The sequence below is a fragment of the Kogia breviceps genome, chromosome 1, assembly GCF_026419965.1.
Source record: "Kogia breviceps isolate mKogBre1 chromosome 1, mKogBre1 haplotype 1, whole genome shotgun sequence".
Classification (NCBI taxonomy): Eukaryota; Metazoa; Chordata; class Mammalia; order Artiodactyla; family Physeteridae; genus Kogia; species Kogia breviceps.
This window is the reverse complement of record NC_081310.1, coordinates 167,706,994-167,726,963: the sequence shown is the minus strand read 5'-3', so window position 1 is coordinate 167,726,963 and position 19,970 is coordinate 167,706,994. Positions and strand designations below refer to the sequence as shown.

At 41.5% G+C, this 19,970-nt stretch overlaps 1 protein-coding gene across 2 annotated transcripts; it reads left to right on the top strand.

Moving 5' to 3' along the window:
• The first annotated feature begins 447 nt into the window (after window positions 1-447).
• YBX1 (Y-box binding protein 1) lies at window positions 448-18,920 on the top strand. Of its 2 annotated transcripts, XM_059074558.2 has the most exons (8): window positions 448-761; window positions 1,461-1,524; window positions 10,723-10,756; window positions 13,292-13,381; window positions 13,681-13,983; window positions 14,086-14,168; window positions 17,506-17,771; window positions 18,539-18,920. In XM_059074558.2, exons 1-7 carry the CDS (start codon window positions 596-598, stop codon window positions 17,738-17,740), a joined length of 975 nt encoding a protein of 324 aa, XP_058930541.1. In that variant the 5' UTR covers window positions 448-595; the 3' UTR covers window positions 17,741-17,771; window positions 18,539-18,920. The 2 variants fall into 2 exon arrangements, with proteins under 2 accessions (XP_058930541.1, XP_058930533.1); XM_059074550.2 differs by lacking the exon at window positions 13,292-13,381 and having other exon boundaries at window positions 460-761.
• Window positions 18,921-19,970: the final 1,050 nt, after the last annotated feature.

Below are 19,970 nucleotides of genomic sequence, written 5' to 3'. Positions count from 1 at the left end.
CACAAGGACCATATTTGGAGCAGGGCGGGCGGGAGGCCTTCTCTCCATATGGATCTAAGGTGTCATTGGGCCCCGGGTCAGGTCGGGTAATCCCGGCTCAGGCGTCTGGCCGTGCCTTTCCTTCGGCCAGGATACAGCCCTGGAATTCGGGCCCGCCCGGGTTGCCGCCTCGTGAAAGTCACGTTCTCTCTGCCCGTCCTCTCGAGTACTCTATGGTTCTCGTGGTGACTCTAATTCTAGTTCCGGTCTCTATGGCGGCGGCGGAGGCAGGAACGGTTGCAGGTCGGCCGAATTAGCTACCTAAGGGCCAATGACAGTGGAGGAGTGATAGAGTATTAGCCACTAGAAGCCAAGAGTTGAGGTCAGGTGGTGAGATTGACAGCATTGCTGGCCAGTGAACGATCCTGGGGGCGGGTCGATCGCCGGGCTTATCCCGCCCGTCCCGCCATTCTCGCTAGTTCGATCGGTAGCGGGAGCGGAGAGCGGACCCCAGAGAGCCCTGAGCAGCCCCACCGCCGCCGCCGGCCTAGTTACCATCACATCCCGGGAGGAGCCGCAGCTGCCGCAGCCGGCCCCAGTCACCATCACCGCAACCATGAGCAGCGAGGCCGAGACCCAGCAGCCGCCCGCCGCCCCCCCCGCCGCCCCCGCCCTCAGCGCTGCCGACACCAAGCCCGGCACGACGGGCAGCGGCGCAGGGAGCGGCGGCCCGGGCGGCCTCACATCGGCGGCGCCTGCCGGCGGGGACAAGAAGGTCATCGGTGAGGATCGGACGGGGACGGGGGTGGGGCGGGAGGGAAGCTTGGCGGCGGAACCGTTACCCGAAGCGGGACGAGCCGGCGGGCGCGCGGCCGGCGGGGACCGACTCGGCGGCGCGCGGCCACCCCTCCCCCAGGCCCCCCCCATTCGCGGACGCCGGCCCGCCCGGTCCGCGTGCCCGAGGCGCGCCTGCGCCGCCTCCCGCGCCCCCTGCAGACCCCGCGCGGCCGCGCGCCCCTCCTCCTGGGCGGCCGCGCGCCGCCGACCGCGTGTGCGACGGGGTCCCTCCCCTCGGCGCCTGCCCGCCCGCCGGCCGCGTGCGCTCGGGCCCGCACGCCGTTGTTGCGTCCCCCACCCGCTCCTTTCCGCGTGTACTCGGAGGGCGCGGCCCGCCGCCTACGCAGGCCGGAGTGGGCTGGGCGGCTTCCCTTTTCTCACGTGCTCGCCGCAGCGCCCGCCGCCCGCGGTCCCCGCGCACACCCAGCTCGGGCCCGCGCTCCGGGCCTCCGCAGCTGTGGGCTCACCCACGTGGACCGCGCGGCTGGCCGGCGGGCCCTGGAGAGAAAGGCTGTCAGGTGGCCGCGGGCCGCAGCCGGAGAACGCGGGAGCCACCGGATGCTGATGCGTGGCGATTTAAAAAAAAAAAAAAAAAAAAAAGGATGTCTGGTAATTGTGGGTTTTTTTTTTTTTTTTCTTTTCAGCAACGAAGGTTTTGGGAACAGTAAAATGGTTCAATGTAAGAAACGGATATGGTTTCATCAACAGGTGAGATGACCGCCGCTGACGCCTCGTCCTGTCTCTTGCATGCTCTGCCCCATCTGTAGGCTTTGCGGACTTGGGATTGTTCGAGCTTGTGTAGGTTGCCACCTCTGGTGTATTGTTAGTGGGATTTTGTTTTTCTTGGTGACTTGAAAGGATTAGTGGATGTAGAGATTATCTTTGTTTTGCAGCTAAGTGTTAATCTAAAACTAACTTGAAAGGTACAAAGCGATTTAAAAGGCAAGCGGAGTGAGCCATCCCTTACCCGTTACGGCAAACTGAGAAAGCTAAGATCTGGTATAATTCCGTTAGATTCAGGCCCACCACATTTTTATCCTCGTCATGCTTTTATATGTTACTGAAATTGGTATTTGAAAATGTGAGCCACTAACTAGGTTATTTACAACTTGTTAACCTTTAGAGGCAACGTGATTTGATAATGCAAGTATGTCGTTTTGACTGAGGTTATAATTCCTTTGTTTTGTGTTCCACTATATGCTGTTTTACAATGCCTCTGATAAATTTCACGTGAGGCCTGTTTTGACAGCAGTTGTTTTTATTTGCTCATACTGTAACATCTGGAAGAAAATGAATGGCCCGTTTCCTTTCCTCAATTTTTATTTCTCGTACTTCCTTGCCCCCAAATCGTACTTGCAAAAGCTTTGGTTGTAGCTTATTAGAGCGGTCTTAGTCCACGATAACATCATTTTTCGTATTTGAAGGCAAAGCTACAAACTGCATCTTTAGGATTAATCCTTAGAGTTGTGTGTAGCTATAGTGATGGTAGCAGTGGCAGTTTACTCTCAGTGCTCTTCATGGTCTCCTTGTCAGCCAGGCATCATATCCAAGATGGCTGCCAAGGCTAGTAGTGCAGTTACAAGGGTGTAGAGCACTGTGCACGCTAACAGCAATATTGGCCTTACAGGTATGATACAGTCATCTCAGCATTTTCTGTCTTACATCCTTACTTACACTAGACGTTTGAAAGAACTTAAGAACAAGAAGTAACACCAAATGTTTCTGAAATAGGCACTGCCGAAGGAAGCCAAATGGTGAAGATTAAGCTTAGACACGCAACTGGCTGGTGAAAAACCGTTAGTTACTCAACCATAAGGTATTGTGGAAGCGTTCAGAACAAAAGAGATTGTAAGCCTTTGATGGTCTGTTTTCCACGTTTGCAGTTGTGGGGAAACATTTTGTCTCTTCCAAAATCTTTAGGAATTTTCCAGACTGCCTTTGGGACAGGCCAAGGCCACATTTTTTTCATCAGTTTTTTGATAATGGGCTACTAGTGAGGAAGGAAGGAAGGGAAGGCTTTGATGCCAGTATTTGATCACTTTTTAGGTGATCTCTGAACTTGTTAGCATTTCCATTAGTATTTCAGTCTTACTCTGATTCTCCTTATTGGCCTCACCTTTAAACCAGTGGTTTTCAAATTTAAGTGTGCTTACCTTGGAAGGGTAAAAATGCACATTCCTGAATTCTTCCTTCCCAGCTTGGATTCATTGGGTCTGGGGTACATTTTTAAGGAGAATTCCAGGTGACTGACTTGTGGGCCTTGAGAAACACTGCTTTTGACCTTTGACCCAATGTGATAGCATATCACTGGTGTGCACATTAAGAGGGACTGTAATTTGCAGGCTTTTTAAGTAGTTTGTGCTTTAGAAATTGTAGCATGTTTTCTGTTTTGCTGCATTTGTTAAATGGACTTAGGTTATGATATTTTTCAAATGGACAAATGATAATCCAAGATAGAAGTAGTTCTTCATATACTCTAAATTTTTATTCTGTGAGATACCATTCCTTGAATTTCTCTGTTCTGACTTGCAATCAACTCATTTGGCCATCATACAGGGCAAGTTAAATGTAAGTTGGCTTTTAATGATCCTTTGTTTGGACTGTCTTAACCTCAAGTATTTTATCACACTAACTGGTTCAGATGTGCTTTACATTTCTAAAACTGGTCGTTTCAATGATTCAGAGACTTGAACAAGACACTGTAAAACCTAACAGCAGGTAAGTTCAGGAGAGGTTTACCTTACTTAAGGGAAAATGTATGTCTTAAAGAACTATAGTCCTGGGCTTCCCTGGTGGCCGACGCAGGGGACATGGGTTCGTGCCCCGGTCCGGGAAGATCCCACATGTCATGGAGCGGCTAGGCCTGTGAGCCATGGCCACTGAGCCTGCGCGTCCGGAGCCTGTGCTCCGCAACAGGAGAGGCCACAACAGTGAGAGGCCCGCGTACCGCAAAAAAGAACTATAGTTCTGGAAGCTAGCAGGTGGTTCGGGGCTGGAGGCACCTGGCTCTCCTGAGAGAGAAAGTGTGTATGTCACACACGTGAACTATTTCTGTATAAAGGAGAGGATGCAGTGTTTGGGATGATTGGTGTAGCTCTCATTTTTAATCTTGGAATTCTATGAATTATATATTCTAGGTTCTTAAAGTGTTTATAATTAAAATACATTTTTAATGTAAAATTTTCCTTTAAAGAAATGTATTTTTATTGTAAACATGTATTTCAGTCTGTGTTATTGCCTGCGATAATTGTTATAGCCTTGTTAGAATTATTTTTTAAAGAGTTTCATTGTATGAAAGGTGCTAAAAGTATAAAGATTTTAACACAGCAAAAATTTTGGTTTTATTTTGTTAGGCTATGTAGTCTAGGAATTCATTGTTATTCCTTTGTGTGCTGTGTCTGCAAAAGATAATTGGATTATGTGACTGGAGGCATTTATTAACCCCCCCCCCAAATTACTTTTCATTTTATAATGAGAAACTTTACTCAAGACTATTGAAGGTGGCATTAGAAGGATGCCACGGGGTCAGTGGTTTCAGGGTTTGATTCTCTGCTTTTAAATCTAGAAACTTGATGTTCTCTTTTGCTTCCAGGTGTGGAGGATTAATCTATGCTCACCAAACTTAAGAAAGATTGGCATGAATCAGTAATAATTTATTTTTCAATCGGACATGCATCTTTTTATAGTGACCAGAATAGGAGTACTTATTTGTTATCTACAGTACTTAAAATGCTGAATTGTAAGGGTTGGGCAAGGTATTTGGAGCAAAAAAATCAAACAGAGATCACAAACTGGTGGCCTACCTGATCCAGAGTATCTTCTTTTTTTTAAGAGCTGTATTTTAGCTTTGGGGTCTCTTCAGTTCCATGTAAATGAAAATCAGCTGGTCATGAGCGTTACCACCTGTCAATGGGGTATGCATTCTCTTTTTACCACAGTCTGTCAGGCTTAGTTCTCTCCTGTTGTTGACTTCCCTTCCTATATGCATTTATGTGTATTACTTTTTACCCATGGTCTAGGATGATGTTTAATAAACCAAGCCAGGGAGAGGCTTAGCTGTCCCTCCTTAGAAAAAAATACTTAGTCGTGGCTGTCAGGTTTAGTCTCCCTTTGCGGGGGCCCTGCCTGTTGGGGATTCCACGTGTATATAACTGGTCCTTCATTATGGTGGTGATAACAGTAACTAACGTTTATCAAGTATTTATGCTAGGAACTATAGTAAATGGTTAAAATCAGCTAATGGATTTAATCCAACCTTTCAGGTAATAGGTACTATCCTGAAACACAGAGAGGTTGAGTAAACTTGCCCCAGAAGTGTAGCTGCTAAGTGGCAGAGCTAGGATTTGAACTCTGTTTTCTGACACTGGAGTTTGTGTGCGCTAACTGCTATTATTGCTGTCTATGAAAATAGACGCTAGTCATCTTCAGTTTCATTGTTTCTACATGGTCTACATGATCTACAAATAACGGGGGCAGGGGTTATTCTTGGCCATTGAAAGGTTCTTAAATGATCTCTAGCTTGTCACTAGAGCTGTATGCTACTAGTTCCCCAGATTTGAAAAGCTTTCTGCCTTTCACTGCCTATTTCATATAGTTAGGGATTGCTATAATATAGTTCTAGTTCAGCGTGCAGATTGTCTTTAGGAAGTAAAGGACTTGCTTAATACCTAATATTGGGAGGCAGTTAAGGAATTAAAAGAGTATTAGATCTTTATCTTTAGACTCATTCTGTTTTTATATGGTCTGTGAACCAAGAATGGGTTTTGGCCTTTTTATAAGTGTTGTTAAAAAAGAGAAAAAATATACAACAGTCTGTGACCCTACAAACCCTGTTAATTTTAAGTTTATAGACCTGTGAAAAGATGATTGCCAAGTCTCTTGGGCTGTTCAAGTCAAACTGATCATAACTTGATCGCACAGTAAGAACCAAGAAATCATAGGTAGTCTGTAACCTAAATGAGTAAATGTTGTGGCACTAGGAAAGGCTTGAAGATTTGGTGGTGTGCTAAGGGAGGGATGGGGTGAGGTGGAAGGGGGTGGAGGCATAAAAAGACATACCTTCATTGTGCTACATTAGGAACTTTGAAGAGACTTCCATTTTCTTTAGGTCCCTGCAGGATTTCTTTTTCTTTGGCATTCTCTTAACTTAAAACGGTATCCATTTAAGGGGTAAAATGGTATACCCCTTAACCATTTTAAGGGGTATCCCCCTTAAAAGGATACCCCTTAAAATGGTATCCCCCTTTTTTTCTTCAGTCTCATGCTGTGTGATTTCTTTTTCCTTGAAGTCACTACTGTGTTATTTGCTGAATAAGAACAATATTTCTAGATAGGTGAGAAAAGTATGTTTTCATTAAAAAATTTTTTCAATAGTAAATAATGATCTATTAATACCAAGAGGTGGAGTAGAAGAATATAGCAAAAAGAGTACACTTGACTGCAGGAGAATGGGAGGACTGGTATGTGATACATGGAATGACACTGTTGGAATACTGTAAGTCTGTGCTGTCCAGTACAGTAGTAGGTACATGAGGCTATTAAGCATCTGAGAAACTGAATGTAAGATACTTCAATATTTTATGTTGACCATGTATGTGGAAATGATCAAATTAGTTTTACTTGTCTTTACTTTTCATTATGGCTACTAGAAAACAAACGTAGATATGTGGCTTTACAAATAAGGCACTTTGCCCAAGATTATGTAGTTAGTAATGGGGATAGCCAGGATTCCAACCTTGGCTCCAGTGGTTCTGGTAAGGAGCTCTTAACCATTGTGTTCTATATCCCACCTTGCCCCTCTCTTCTCCTTCCTCTCTGATTAGTATGACTTAACATACTATAATATGTAGAAAACCATGGTAATTCAGCTGCTGCCTTAGATTGAATAGTGGTGGCCTTCTAGATAGAAATCCTTGAGGATAGGCCACATCTTATTTTTATTTCTTGTGCTTAGCACAATGCCCACATGGCTAACTAGCACAAGTAAATACCCAACAGTATTAAAGAATTGAATGAGGCCTTTGGGCTTGCTATCCTTTCATCATCAGCCCAGTGGCTTGTGGTAGATTAGAGCTGGCTAATGCTAATGAATAGTAGACACTCAATAGATACTGTAAAATTGAGCACCTACCGTGTTCCTATAGTATGCTGAGAGCTAGACAGAAGAATGGCAGCTTCTGTTTTCAGTGACTTGGCTCCATGGGGTTGGAGCTCATACTTTCGCTTGTGTCTAACCTTCCACCCTCAGTAAAGTATGGTAAAGGCAGAAGTATGCCTCTTGGTTCTCAGGAGGTAAGAGGCAGTGCTGGTGATGCCTCCATTCTCTCCTCATTGCGTTAATAAATAGCTAAAGGTTAAAACATGCTTCTTGATGAGCCATTTTGGTCATCTTTAATTGCTGCTTTTCTCTTTTCAGTAAGATCTCTAGTAGCTATGACATGCCTTTTTTCCAGTATTACTATAGATCAGGAGTCAAGAAACCCTCTCAGACCTGGTTTTATCTGGCTGGTGATCAAAGAATGGTTTTTACATTTTTTAACTTGAGGGAAGTGAGGGGGCAATATGCAACAGAACCCTGGTCTAATTATACGAATAACTTTGTGTACTACAGGTGAGGATGTAGGGGTGCTTGTTATTCATTGTTGTTCTCTCCCAAAATAGGAGCAACCAAACGCTGTTATCTGCTTCTACAGCTGAAATATGTACATTTCCAAACTGGTCCTTTTTGAGTTCTCAACATAATGCCCAGGGCCTGTGGAATCAAATTCTACCACTCTAAGCAGATGACCACATACTTCATTTTCCTAATTTGTAGAACGGGGGGTTAATATAAAAGCACCTACCTTGGGATTGGTATGATCTAAAGAGTTAAAGCGCTTGGCACAGTATCTGGAACGTAAACCCTCTGCGGTATAAGCTGTTAGGTGTCTAAGCTTTTCCCCTTTTGTGGGTGAAGAAGAAGATCCAGTTAGGAGGGGGCAGCTTTCCAAGGTTACACAGCTGTTAATAGTAGAATGAGGCATAAAAATCAGGTTTCCTATGGGTAGTGCCTTGAACTTCTTGGTAGTCCTTTAACAAGTTGCAACTAGGTTGATTTATTGCATCCATACTGTAGTATTATGACTTGGCTAAAACTACATTTTTTGATCTGTCAAGTTTTTCCCTAAAATCTACATACTTTTTTTTTGGCTGCATTGGGTCTTCATTGCTGCGCACAGGCTTTCTCTAGTTGTGGCAACCGGGGGCTACTTTTTGTTGCAGTGCATGGGCTTCTCATTGCAGTGGCTTCTCTTGTGGAGCATGGGCTCTAGGCTTGCGGGCTTCAGTAGCTGTGGCTCTCAGGCTCAATAGTTGTGGTGCATGGGCTTAGTTACTCCGCAGTATGTGGGATCTTCCCAGACCAGTGCTCGAACCCGTGTCCCCTGCATTGGCAGGCGGATTCTTAACCACTGCACCACCAGGGAAGTCTCTCTTATAGACTGGTTTAGTGACAGAATAAATGAGTATCACCTTGTCTGGCATGACATCATTAGTGAACATATATTCGTTTCCACATAGCTCTGTACCCAGAGAACCTCTCCCTAAGCTGTTTTCCAAGAGATGATTTATCTTGTGTGTACTACCTGTCTTGTACTATCTTGAAGATTGTCCTGACTGGAGAGGTAGTTAGGGTGAGTTTTTTTAATACGCCTTTTACAACCCTGAAGTAAAATTCGTAGATAATTGCTTTTACTTCTTTTTATTGCGGTGTATAATATTTTCCACCTGTAAATGTCTATTTGCAACTACATTAGAAAATATATTGTATTGGCTACCCAGATACATGGGTGACGTTATCGTCAGTAATGAAAAATCCCTCTCTCAAAAGCTGCATTTTTTTAGGAAATTTTAATGTATATTAAAACTGTGAAATACTATATTCAAAACTCAATTAATTTACTTACATGAAAGTCCAGTACCAAATATCCTTTACCTAGTCATCTGGCAAGTCTTATACCCTTCACTTGCTTTAATGGAAGTAGTCCCCCCTGTCTTTGGAACAGCCTTAGAGCTTGAAATTCGATCGTGTTGGAGATGAAAGCTACTTAGTGGTGGCTACGGAACTGTTTGTGATGTATATGGACCTATTTGACAGGTGGACATTTTGACCAACCATTAATTCCTAGGTGTTCCTAATACCCATAAATTAAATGTCCTCATGTTATGATAATCCAAGCTATATGGATTATTTGGTGCATACATTGCTCCATGGATCAGCAAGGAGCCAATAGTCAGTAAACCAGTCAGGCTAGTTCATTGTAACCTTTGTTCCTTTTGTCATTAAACACTAGAACTACTATTGAGTCCTTTCTCAACTGTGACCTACTGACAATAGGGTAGGGTAAATCAGTAAAGGTCTAGAAATGTTGTTGCTCCTCCAGTGCTTCTTTTTGTTCATAGTATCATCACCGTGACCTCCAGTCTCTAAGCTAAAAATTCAGATCATTCACCACTGCCCCTTGACTTCTACAAAGTTTTTCCCATATTAATTCAAGAACGATATCTCAAGTCTACTCCCTCATACACAGCCCCTTAGTCCAGGCCTCCATCAGTCCTAGTCTGGACTTTTGGTATAGCTTTTATAACTAACAGGTCTCCTCTAGGCTTCAAACTTTCCGTAATAGCAACCACTTTTTAACACCTAATAATTTATCGTGTTCTAATTTATCTAATAATTTATATGTCCACTGCATAAAAGCGTTTACTGGCTTCTCTACCTACATGGTGATTTAGCCCATATTCACCCTTCCACACAGCCACAGCCCTAGCCACATTCTCCAGCTAGTTTGAACCCAACTTGCACTTAATTTGCTCGTTGTTGGTTTTACCCATGTCCGTGACCTCTCCACCTGGAACATCTTTCTCATTTTCCAGTAAACTCCTTTAAGACTTAGGGCAAATGTTGCCTCCTTTAATAGCTACTTGTAAAGTCCTGAAGCAAATATTTCAACCATATTTGTTTAGGAACAGACTAAAGATTGGTGTAAAATGGTGTCATGTGAGGTAAAAAGGGGGGTTGTGTGTGCTAGTAAAAAGTTTCATTCATCTTCACCTCCTTAGTTCTCCGGCACAAACAATGCTTGCCATGTGAATGATGTCAGTATTGGTGGTGTTCATATTTGCACTTCATTGTGATCTTGTCTCTCTATTTTAATCAGTATTTTATTTTTAAGAGCAGTTTAGGTTCATGGCTAAGTTGAGCAGAAAATATACAGTTCCCATATACCCCAGGCCTACACGTTGCACCCATGACTTGCCCCACTATACTATACCAAAGGGTTACATTTGTTACAATTGATAAATCTACACAGACACATCATTATCATTCAAAGTCCATAGTTTACATTTAGGGTTCATTCCTGATATTGTACATTCTGTGGTCATCTTTATGATCCTCAAGGAAAGTTGGAAATTGGAAATGGTAAAAAGGAAATGATTGAGGATGAAGTGAGAAAGAAGGAAGCTCGTAATTAATGGAAGAGAATATGTTCATGATCTCTCCAACTTAAGTTAGTAACCATGCTCTTAGAGGTAGGCGTGAGTTGTGCAGCAACACTGTTCAGTAGAATGAGGAATGACAGAATATATGTTGCTAGTCACTTCTATCCTCTTAATGGCTTGGTAGGTCACACTTTATTAGTCTTTAATTCTTCTAAGGTAGATAGTGAGAGTTATTAGCAAAACCATTGTGGCTTACTAGTTGTGTTTTTGTTTTGTTTCTTAATTTCCTAATGGCTGGTTGGCAGCCGAGAAAGTCTCTAAAAAGGGGAGGGGAGTGCACAAAGGACCGAGTGTATTCTTAATCTTTGGCAACATGAAATGTAGTGTTCAATTTTATAACTTGTTCAACTTGGTTCTATCTTGTAGGAATGACACCAAGGAAGATGTATTTGTACACCAGGTGAGTGCTTGTGTGGATATTTACCCTTCTGGCTCAAGGCTTGTGGGAAGAAAAGGGTGGATATCTTGTCAACTACTGTTCCTTGCAAAAAGGTTAAGTCCAGTCACCAAACAATTTAGTTCCCACAGGAAGAGGGGTAGTACAGCTTAAATGTATACATTGAAACATTGTGTTGGCAGTTTACTTAATTAAAATAGGTGTTTCACATTGGTATTTTGTTAATAGCTATAGCTTTTTAAATTTTTGAATCTGCTCTACTTGTTACACTAAATTTTAAAACCTAATTTCAGATGAACTGAAAACCTCCGTTAATCTAAACTTGAACTAATACCGTTGCTATAGATACACAGAAACTTTGACAAGATGCTATTAGAATTATCTCTATGGTAAGGACAAATAACAGTAATCCTGGGAGAAATCAGCCAAAGCTGCAAAATATATTAATTTGAAATGAATGTTGAAAAACTGGCAAACGTAGCATAGGTCCTTCTGTTATAACAGGATAGGTGCTACATGCTGAACTTCCCCCACAAGTACCATTTAAGGAAAATATTTTGGAAAATGCTTAAACATTAAGGAGTTTATTGTTAAAGTAAGCCACTGCCAAACGAACACTCATATTTCAACCTTAAGTGTATCATAGGCCCCACTGGACTTAATTATCCTCATAGGAATGCAGTGGGTAGGAAAAATGTTTATAAATGTGTACTTTTATGTACGCTGCAGGTTTTTTTTTTTTAACTAAGACTGTTGAAATATCGTCAACTTGTATTGAAAATCACTCAAATACTTTTTAACCTCTATACTGTAATGTAGACATCAAAAGACAAAGTCGGTCTACACTCATGCCTTTATTCAGGGAGGTATGAGCTTGGCTGGCAGCATACTTCATAGGAAGGGCTGTCTTAGGTGGGTGTTTTGTAGCTCTCTGAAGTGTCCTGTACAGCACTCAGTGGCAATCAAGGGGGAAGCCAGGTCAACTTCTAGATACATCAAAAACCCTGTCCAGTAATCACAGGGTCAGACATACGCATGGAAACTTTTAAGTTCTAAACAAATACAGGACTGCTCAGGCAAACTGTTATATTAAAACAAATGTTTATTTTATAAAATTGAATACCAGCACTTAACCTGTTCCTTACTTCCCTTTTGCATGTTCAAAGGAATTTGCAGATTTAGGTACAAGAGACAGCAAGCTTGCCAGTCTTGCTGCCTGTCAGCAACAGTAAAGGGTTTGGGAAGATGGGGGGGAGGGGGCATTGAAAATGCTGACCAAAATAAGAGTTTGGGATTTTAATTACCCATACTTCTGCTATCCCCTATGACTGCAGATAATTGAGTTATATGAAAGGTATGAAAACTTTGTGACAGTTTAGATGACAGATGAAATCAGTTATTTTGCTGAATGCATATCACCCACTTGTGCCAACCCACAAGGTGTCACCAATATGCTTTCCTCTTTATTTTGGAGGTGGTTTCAACATTTAGTTGTTTCTTAGGACTTTGGCTGCTCAGGTCTTGGTGGTGTATCAAGGAGACTGCAGTTCTGGGCAACTTAGCTTAATTGGCTTCAGATTTGTTGGTTGTCCTGCCTCCTCTGGAATGGAAATGCATGAGTGATCCTGTAATGGATACTGCTGTGATGTAGTAGAATGAACATGAGATTTGGAGTCCCAAGACCTGGATTTAGAAAAGTCCATACTTTGCCACTTATTAGCTGTGTGACCTTGAGCAAGTCACCTAACTTTTTAAAGCCTGTTTATTACCTTAAAAGAGGAATAATAATGCCTCACATCATCAGTCATAATGAGATTGAGTGGGTAATGTGTGGAAGAATTTTATGGAAGTACTACAAACGTGAGATATTATTCTTCCCCTTTAACTTTGTTGTAGAAGTCTGGAGAATAAGTAACAATGTGAGATTTAATGTATTCTGGGGAGGTAATAACCAACTATCCCAGGCAGTCGGAATATTAAAAGTGGCATAGTTAATTCATGTGAATTGCATTTCCATCGAAGTATTACCACAGTCAGGTTGGAAGGGATTTTGGTTGACATTTGTAATTGAGTTTGATATGGTAACACAGGGCAAAGTTGGTTTGGTCAACTTTGAAGCATGCAAAACTAAACTCGCCTGTCATCTAAACTGGCCCTGTGTGGGGCTAGCTTCTACTATTAAGTGCAGTCTTTGGGGATAGATGGATATCCTCATTTTGTTCAAAGCTACATATAATGCTTTTGCAAAAAGCATTTTAAAATATATATCTATATAGCGTCTGTCTTGAGTGTTAAATTACTCGTTTTAGTTTGGAAAATAGTGGTAAAATGCTGGGGCCTTGTAAGATTGGAGTATTTTGGTTGAGGTTGGGGGTAGCATTGGTCCCTGTTTTCCTAAATTTATTGATGGTTTGGTCTTATTTAAAGCTAATTTTAAGTGTATTTCCAAGCTAAAATATTGTTGACTCTGGTACATTTTAAATGAAAAAGCACATTATTCTCCCCTGTTAATCTATTTTTGGAATGTGATATTACTAGACTGCCATAAAGAAGAATAACCCCAGGAAGTACCTTCGCAGTGTAGGAGATGGAGAGACTGTGGAGTTTGATGTTGTTGAAGGAGAAAAGGTGAGGATGCTTTTTGTGTAAAGGTTTGACTTCAGTATGGAAATATTTTGGAGATCTCATCCATTAGGATGGTGGCTCTAATGTGGATGGATGGGTCAGGTGACCACTTGAACACAGGTGCATCAATCCTAATGTGCTGGCTGCAGTTAGAGGGCTATCTCTTCAGAACAGTGAGGAACTAATATTTAATCATTTCTATGCACCCCTGGCCACAGAGACCCTTTTTTATTTGCTTTGTGTAAGTTTTGTTAAGTGTACTTAATTCCATTGTCACTATCAATATATGATGGCTTTTGTAGGGTGCGGAGGCAGCAAATGTTACAGGCCCTGGTGGAGTTCCAGTACAAGGCAGTAAATATGCAGCAGACCGTAACCATTATAGACGCTATCCACGTCGCAGGGGTCCTCCACGCAATTACCAGCAGAATTACCAGAATAGTGAGAGTGGGGAAAAGAATGAGGGATCGGAGAGTGCTCCTGAAGGCCAGGCCCAACAGCGCCGGCCCTACCGCAGGCGAAGGTTCCCACCTTACTACATGCGGAGACCCTATGGGCGTCGACCACAGTATTCCAACCCTCCTGTGCAGGGAGAAGTGATGGAGGTAAATGTGATTTTATTTATTTTAAACTGCCGTGGTATTCAGACTTATGTCTGGTTGGGTTTTTACTGGTCCACATTGGCTTGATTTCCATTGCCTTTTCAGGGTGCTGACAACCAGGGTGCAGGAGAACAAGGTAGACCAGTGAGACAGAATATGTATCGGGGTTATAGACCACGATTCCGCAGGTATGGTTTGTATTTTAAAATTTCTCAAGCATGTATTAGGACTCAGCAGCATCATGCTTCTTCTGCAGGCTTTTTCAGTCATTTATCTGTTAACACTTCACATTTTCTTTCATCAGATGCCTAAGAGGTGAACCTGAAGTCAGTTATCTTTGAGAATGTGTTCTTTGAATCTTTGCTGGCACTGGTTAAAAACACCTTTATAGATGTGGTCTACTTTATGCAGTTGGTTTTGTTGTTGTTTTTCTCTAATGAGGGTATGGAATTTCACATTTTCTGTCCTTTAACAGGTAAGAGAATAGTAGTTTAAACTGCATTGTATTATAATTTTAAGACCTGGTTCATTGGGAGGGAGAAAGGTAAAAGGTAAGCATATCTTTTTAACAGAGGGTATTTAATTATTAGAGTATAGACTAATTAGGGAAGAGCTCCATGGGCCAGACACGTTTATACATATATGTAGCACGCTGAGGCAGTGTTCCCAGTCCCACGATGTTAGGATTGACTGGTATAGCAGTTATTTCTTTTAAGGGTCTTAGAGCATTGAGTCTCCAGATGTGATCCCTAAAACTAACAGGTAGTATACTATTTTAAACCTAGACATAGATACCTTGTTGAAATACTGCAAATAATCACAATATGTTTTTAAGTAGTGATAATGTTTATCTGTGATAAGTGATAAATGGTCTAAAATAGGCTTTCATGACAGTCTGTCCATTTAAATTCCAAGGGCAGAATCCTTGGTCTACTTTTTCTTACATTGTAGAGCTGCTTAAATTTTCTACCTAGTTTCGTTGGTGTTCTTAAAAATAGCAAATGAATTTTTGTTATCAAGTGCTTCTGTTTTACTGTTTGCCTTTTGGTTTAAGTTAGACTAAATGGTCTCATTTGAATGAATAGACTAGTATTACAGTGCCAGATAATTGCTATGGTGAGATAGATAGATAAGGTAGATAGGTTGATTTGCCTTAAAGTTTATAGTTTATCAACGAATGCAGGGCATTCCAAACTATTTAGCCAGGAATTTTTTGTTCAAATGAGTAGTAAATGACACATGCTACTTATAATCCATGGGGTGAAATTCTGATTGATGTAGATCCAAGAGCAAATTGTAAGAAATCTGAGACCAATATAGCAGGAGTTTTGCTGAGGAGACAGATGAGGTGGCAATAAAGGGAAATGTGTCATGAAGAAAGGATTTTTTTGTTTGAGAAATAAGAGCATATTTGTAGGCTAGAAAACGTAGTAAAAGAGGACAGTTGTCAGGGAAGTAACTGCTAGAACTGTCTTCAGTTAGGATAGGGTTTGGTCTGCTAATAATGGGTTGGTCTTTTGCTAGAAACCATGGGCATTGCATGTGTAAGAAGCCAGAGTATATGGGCCCCGGTGTGTTGGTGAAGTCAGAAGGAGAGAGGGGTGAGAAGAGAGGTTTGGGACAAAGATGTGAAATTATCTCTAGAAGAGAAATAGACAGGGGAAATCAAATAATAGTGTTCTCAAATTTAAAGTGGGTCCACCCAACATGGTTGTACTTTTCCAGCCATTTTGAGCAGCAGCCTCAGATTAGGCAGAGAGTTAGATCTGTTCAGCATTTGTCTACCCAAAGATGACTGGGTTTGAGATTGGTTATAATGATTAATGGTGGACTTTATACTTGGAGAAAGAAGGGAGAAACAGATTAAGGAAGAGTAAGTGACAGAATGAGTGATGGGGTCATTGGATTATAGGTCCTAGTGGAAACAGAGTGGGAGAACAAGACACCTGGAATAAACCAGGAAAATAAGTAAGGGCTGATTAGAGAGTGGAATGCTTGAAGTTGAGAAAACCTAGGTAGCAAACAAGAATTGGATGGGAAGTAAAGAATCTAAAAGCCCATATTATTTGGGACTGTCATGACAATTACAACAGGAAAAGTGTAGTAAATGGAACATGGCATAACATAAGATTTGAAAGCTTGGGGTTTTAGAATTCACTTTAGAAGCCTCAGTGATAGGGGTGGGACAGCCACCACTTGAAGGCTACAGGGGAAAGACAGGGCAGTTTTGCTGAAGACTGGTCATGAGTTCACAATATGTGGGGAAATGGTTTCAACGAGAAGGGGTAGTGGGGTTGGGAGAGGTAGGTGGGAGATTGAAGGGGTTAGAGGTGAAAAATGTAATGTACGGGTCTAAATAGGAAATTAGAGCTTATTATGACCTATAATAGGTATAAAAGGATGATACTAATCTTGGTGTTGATTTAAAGCATGCAACTGAGTGGTATTTAGTATATTCACAAAGTTATGCAGCCATTACCACCGTCTAATTCCAGACATTTTCATCACTGCCACGCTCCCCCCAGTCCACCCCCAAAAGTCCTGTATTCATTAATAGTCATTCTCCATTCCCTTCTGCCCCAGCCCTTGGCTACCACTAATCTGCTTTCCCTGTCTCTGGATTTGCCTATTTCGGGTATTTCTGTGTCTAGCTTTCAATTCACATATTTTTAAGGTCATCCATGTTGTTGCATGTATCAGTACTTGATTTCTTTTTATGACAAAGTCATGTTCTATTGTATGAATATCACATTTTGTTCTTCATTAATCAGTTGATGGGCATTTGGGTTGTTTTCTTTTTTGTTGTTGTGAATAATACAGTAATCACATAATGGACACTGTTTTGGCTATAGACCCAGGAGTAGAACCGCTGGGTCATATAGTTACTCTTTGACATTTGTTGCCAAGCTGTTTCGCAAAGCTGCTGCACCATTTTATATTCCCTCCCACCAGCAATGTATTGAGGGTTTGTGTCTTCACATCCTCCCCAACATGGTTATTTTTCAACCTGTGGATTATGGCTGTCCTAGTGGGTATGAAGTGGTTTTGATTTGCCTTTCCCAGTGACTAATGGTTGCTGTGTACTTTCATTTATATGAAGAGAGCATCTTTTCTCTGGTTTTGACTTCCTGCCTTTTTAGCAAGTGTTCATCTGTAAAGGTTAGTTAGCACTTGTTCCCAAACCTGGTTACCTTAAAGCCCATGTATTTAAATGACATCAAGGTGTTGATAGTGTTGTACCACCTTTAGTCCTTTCATGGCTAACTTTGTAATAGATTATACGATGGGTAAAAGTTTACGAGACTATTAAAACCAGTTTTAAACTTTCATCTTCCAGTTTATACTTCCAAATCCTTTTCCCAAGTCATACTCAATTTGTGAAATAAAAGCCAAATTTGCTCTTTTGATTTTGCTAAATTGCCTGCAGACCACTTGATAAACAGAAAGGCCAGATGTGTTAATACTGGTGGCTAGGTTAAAGAAAGAAGGTTTTATCATTGCAAGTTTGCACAATGTTCATTCCAGGGGCCCTCCTCGCCAAAGACAGCCCAGAGAGGACGGCAATGAAGAAGATAAGGAAAATCAAGGAGATGAGACCCAAGGTCAGCAGCCACCTCAACGTCGGTACCGCCGCAACTTCAATTACCGACGCAGACGCCCAGAAAACCCTAAACCACAAGATGGCAAAGAGACAAAAGCAGCCGATCCACCAGCTGAGAATTCGTCCGCTCCCGAGGCTGAGCAGGGCGGGGCTGAGTAAATGCCGGCTTACCATCTCTACCATCATCCGGGTAAGTAAGCGTAGATGGCCTTCTGGCCTCTGAGCAGTCATGAGTGGTGTCCATTAATGAAAGAGAAAAAACCGAGTTCATCAGGTAAGGTAAGCCACTTAAATATACAATATCTTCTACCCAAACTAATCATAACATGACCTGAATATCCCATTTTGGTAATGGGGCATATCAGAGCCATACTTTGGCTCACTGACACTTGGAGGCCTAGCTTTACATTGTATCTTGAATATGAGAGCCTTTTGTCAACCTTTTCAGATGATTTTACCAGTAAGCAGAGGAAAGTCTTGCTAACCTTACCCTAACAAGTAATGTTAATTACATTGCATTATTTTTCATTTTTCAAAAATAAGTGGGATAGCTACTAGGATTAATAACCTAGATGATAATGACCAATGTGGTTGGTCTCTTTGGGAAAAGTGACAACTTTGGCATTGTATCATCAATTCCAAAATCAAGGGATTCCCTTTTGCCTTCCCTTTTTACTGGGAGGCATTTGGCACTAGAATTATTTTCAGCCACTGATACTTTTTTCCCCTCTATACTATTTTCTGAGCATCAAAAGGTCATCCAGAACCTATGAGTAACCATTCTTGTTACACAGCAGGGTCCACCCCTGTTATGAATTGCTTTGTTAAGATAAACCAGTATGAGATTTGTTAATGCCTTCCCTACTTTGCTAATTTGAATCTGGAGCAGTTTGGTGTACTAAAAGAAAATTGCAGTGAACTGCACAAGATAATTTAAAAACTTTTTTTCTTTTACAGTTTAGTCATCCAACAAGAAGAAATGAGTACGAAATTCCAGCAATAAGAAATGAACAAAAGATTGGAGCTGAAGACCTTAAGTGCTTGCTTTTTGCCTGTTGACCAGATAACTAGAACTATCTGCATTATCTATGCAGCATGGGGTTTTTATTATTTTTACCTAAAGACGTCTCTTTTTGGTAATGACAAACGTGTTTTTTAAAAAAAAAAAAAAAGCCTGGTTTTTCTCAATACACCTTTAAAGGTTTTTAAATTGTTTCATATCTGGTCAAGTTGAGATTTTTAAGAACCTCATTTTTAATTTGTAATAAAAGTTTACAGCTTGATTTTTTCAAAAAAGTCAACAAACTGCAAGCACCTGTTAATAAAGGTCTTAAATAATTGTCTTTGTGTATATTTCTGCCTTGTTTCATTTTAGTTTATAAGTACTTAGCTGGTTATAGGACCCTTATTAACTTAAATCTATCTGTAGATAGGTGGTACTCATTGGTATTTACTCAGGAAATTTTTTTAAATGTTTAATCCTTGATTGAGTAGCATGCCTGTGGGCCCGTACTGAAAATTAGAAAGTATTTACTATGGTAATCTGGCCATTTTCCTTTCTGTGAGCTCTTTTTACTGGGAGGCAGTGGTAAAGGAGAAGAGAGAAGGCATGGTCTAGTGGAGCCTAACTGGACTCTAATCCTTGGAAGCCATTTATTTGTGCCCGACTGTGAGTTACTTCAGCCTGTGGATTGAAGGATACCCACTTTAGTTATCAGATGCCTGCCACAGAGAGTGGTGTACTCGGTTAACACAGTTCAGCTCCTTTGTGGGCACTGGAGATGGTAACCACAAGTAATGGAATGCTTGTGTGAAGTCTGCTTAAAGAACATAGAGGTCAGTGACATTCATTTTGTTCTCAGCACCCTTGTAACCTAAGCCTATTCTGGCCGCTCTTTTATAATGTCTTATTAAAATGCCCTTTGGCTTCCTTTGTGGAATAGTTAACTGCTATCTAGAGACTAATTCTGGATCATTCTGGCCAGCTTTTGAGGCCTTGGGGTTATAGAGTCGGCTAGAGTGGCATATCCGGGAGTCATACAGTGCTGTGTGCCTCTCCAGAATGGGCTCGGGATTCACAGAACTGAGATTTGCATTGCACTGATAGTTTTAATTCAGGGGACTGATGAATAAAGGGGGGGAAAAAGCAAGTGGGCTAGGCCTAGTATCAGTCAACACTTTGAAATGCCTTTTCTGAATTTGGGACCACCTCTTTTGATGTTGAACACTGCTGATGGTATGTAGTGGGTTTTTTTTATAGTTGCATACAGTAGGATATATGTTGTGGAAATGATGCCAACAATGCTTACATAATCCAATAATGTTAGAATGTGATTTAGAAAACCATGGCAAGGAAGAAAGTTTTTTGTGATGCAGTCTTGCTGCCAGT

Coding starts and splice junctions, on each gene's coding strand:
- YBX1 (XM_059074558.2), top strand. CDS start 596: ATGAGCAGCGAGGCCGAGACCCAGCAGCCGCCCGCCGCCCCCCCCGCC. Junction 1,525..10,722: donor GGATATGGTTTCATCAACAG/GTGAGATGACCG, acceptor TCTATCTTGTAG/GAATGACACCAAGGAAGATG. Junction 13,984..14,085: donor TGCAGGGAGAAGTGATGGAG/GTAAATGTGATT, acceptor TTGCCTTTTCAG/GGTGCTGACAACCAGGGTGC.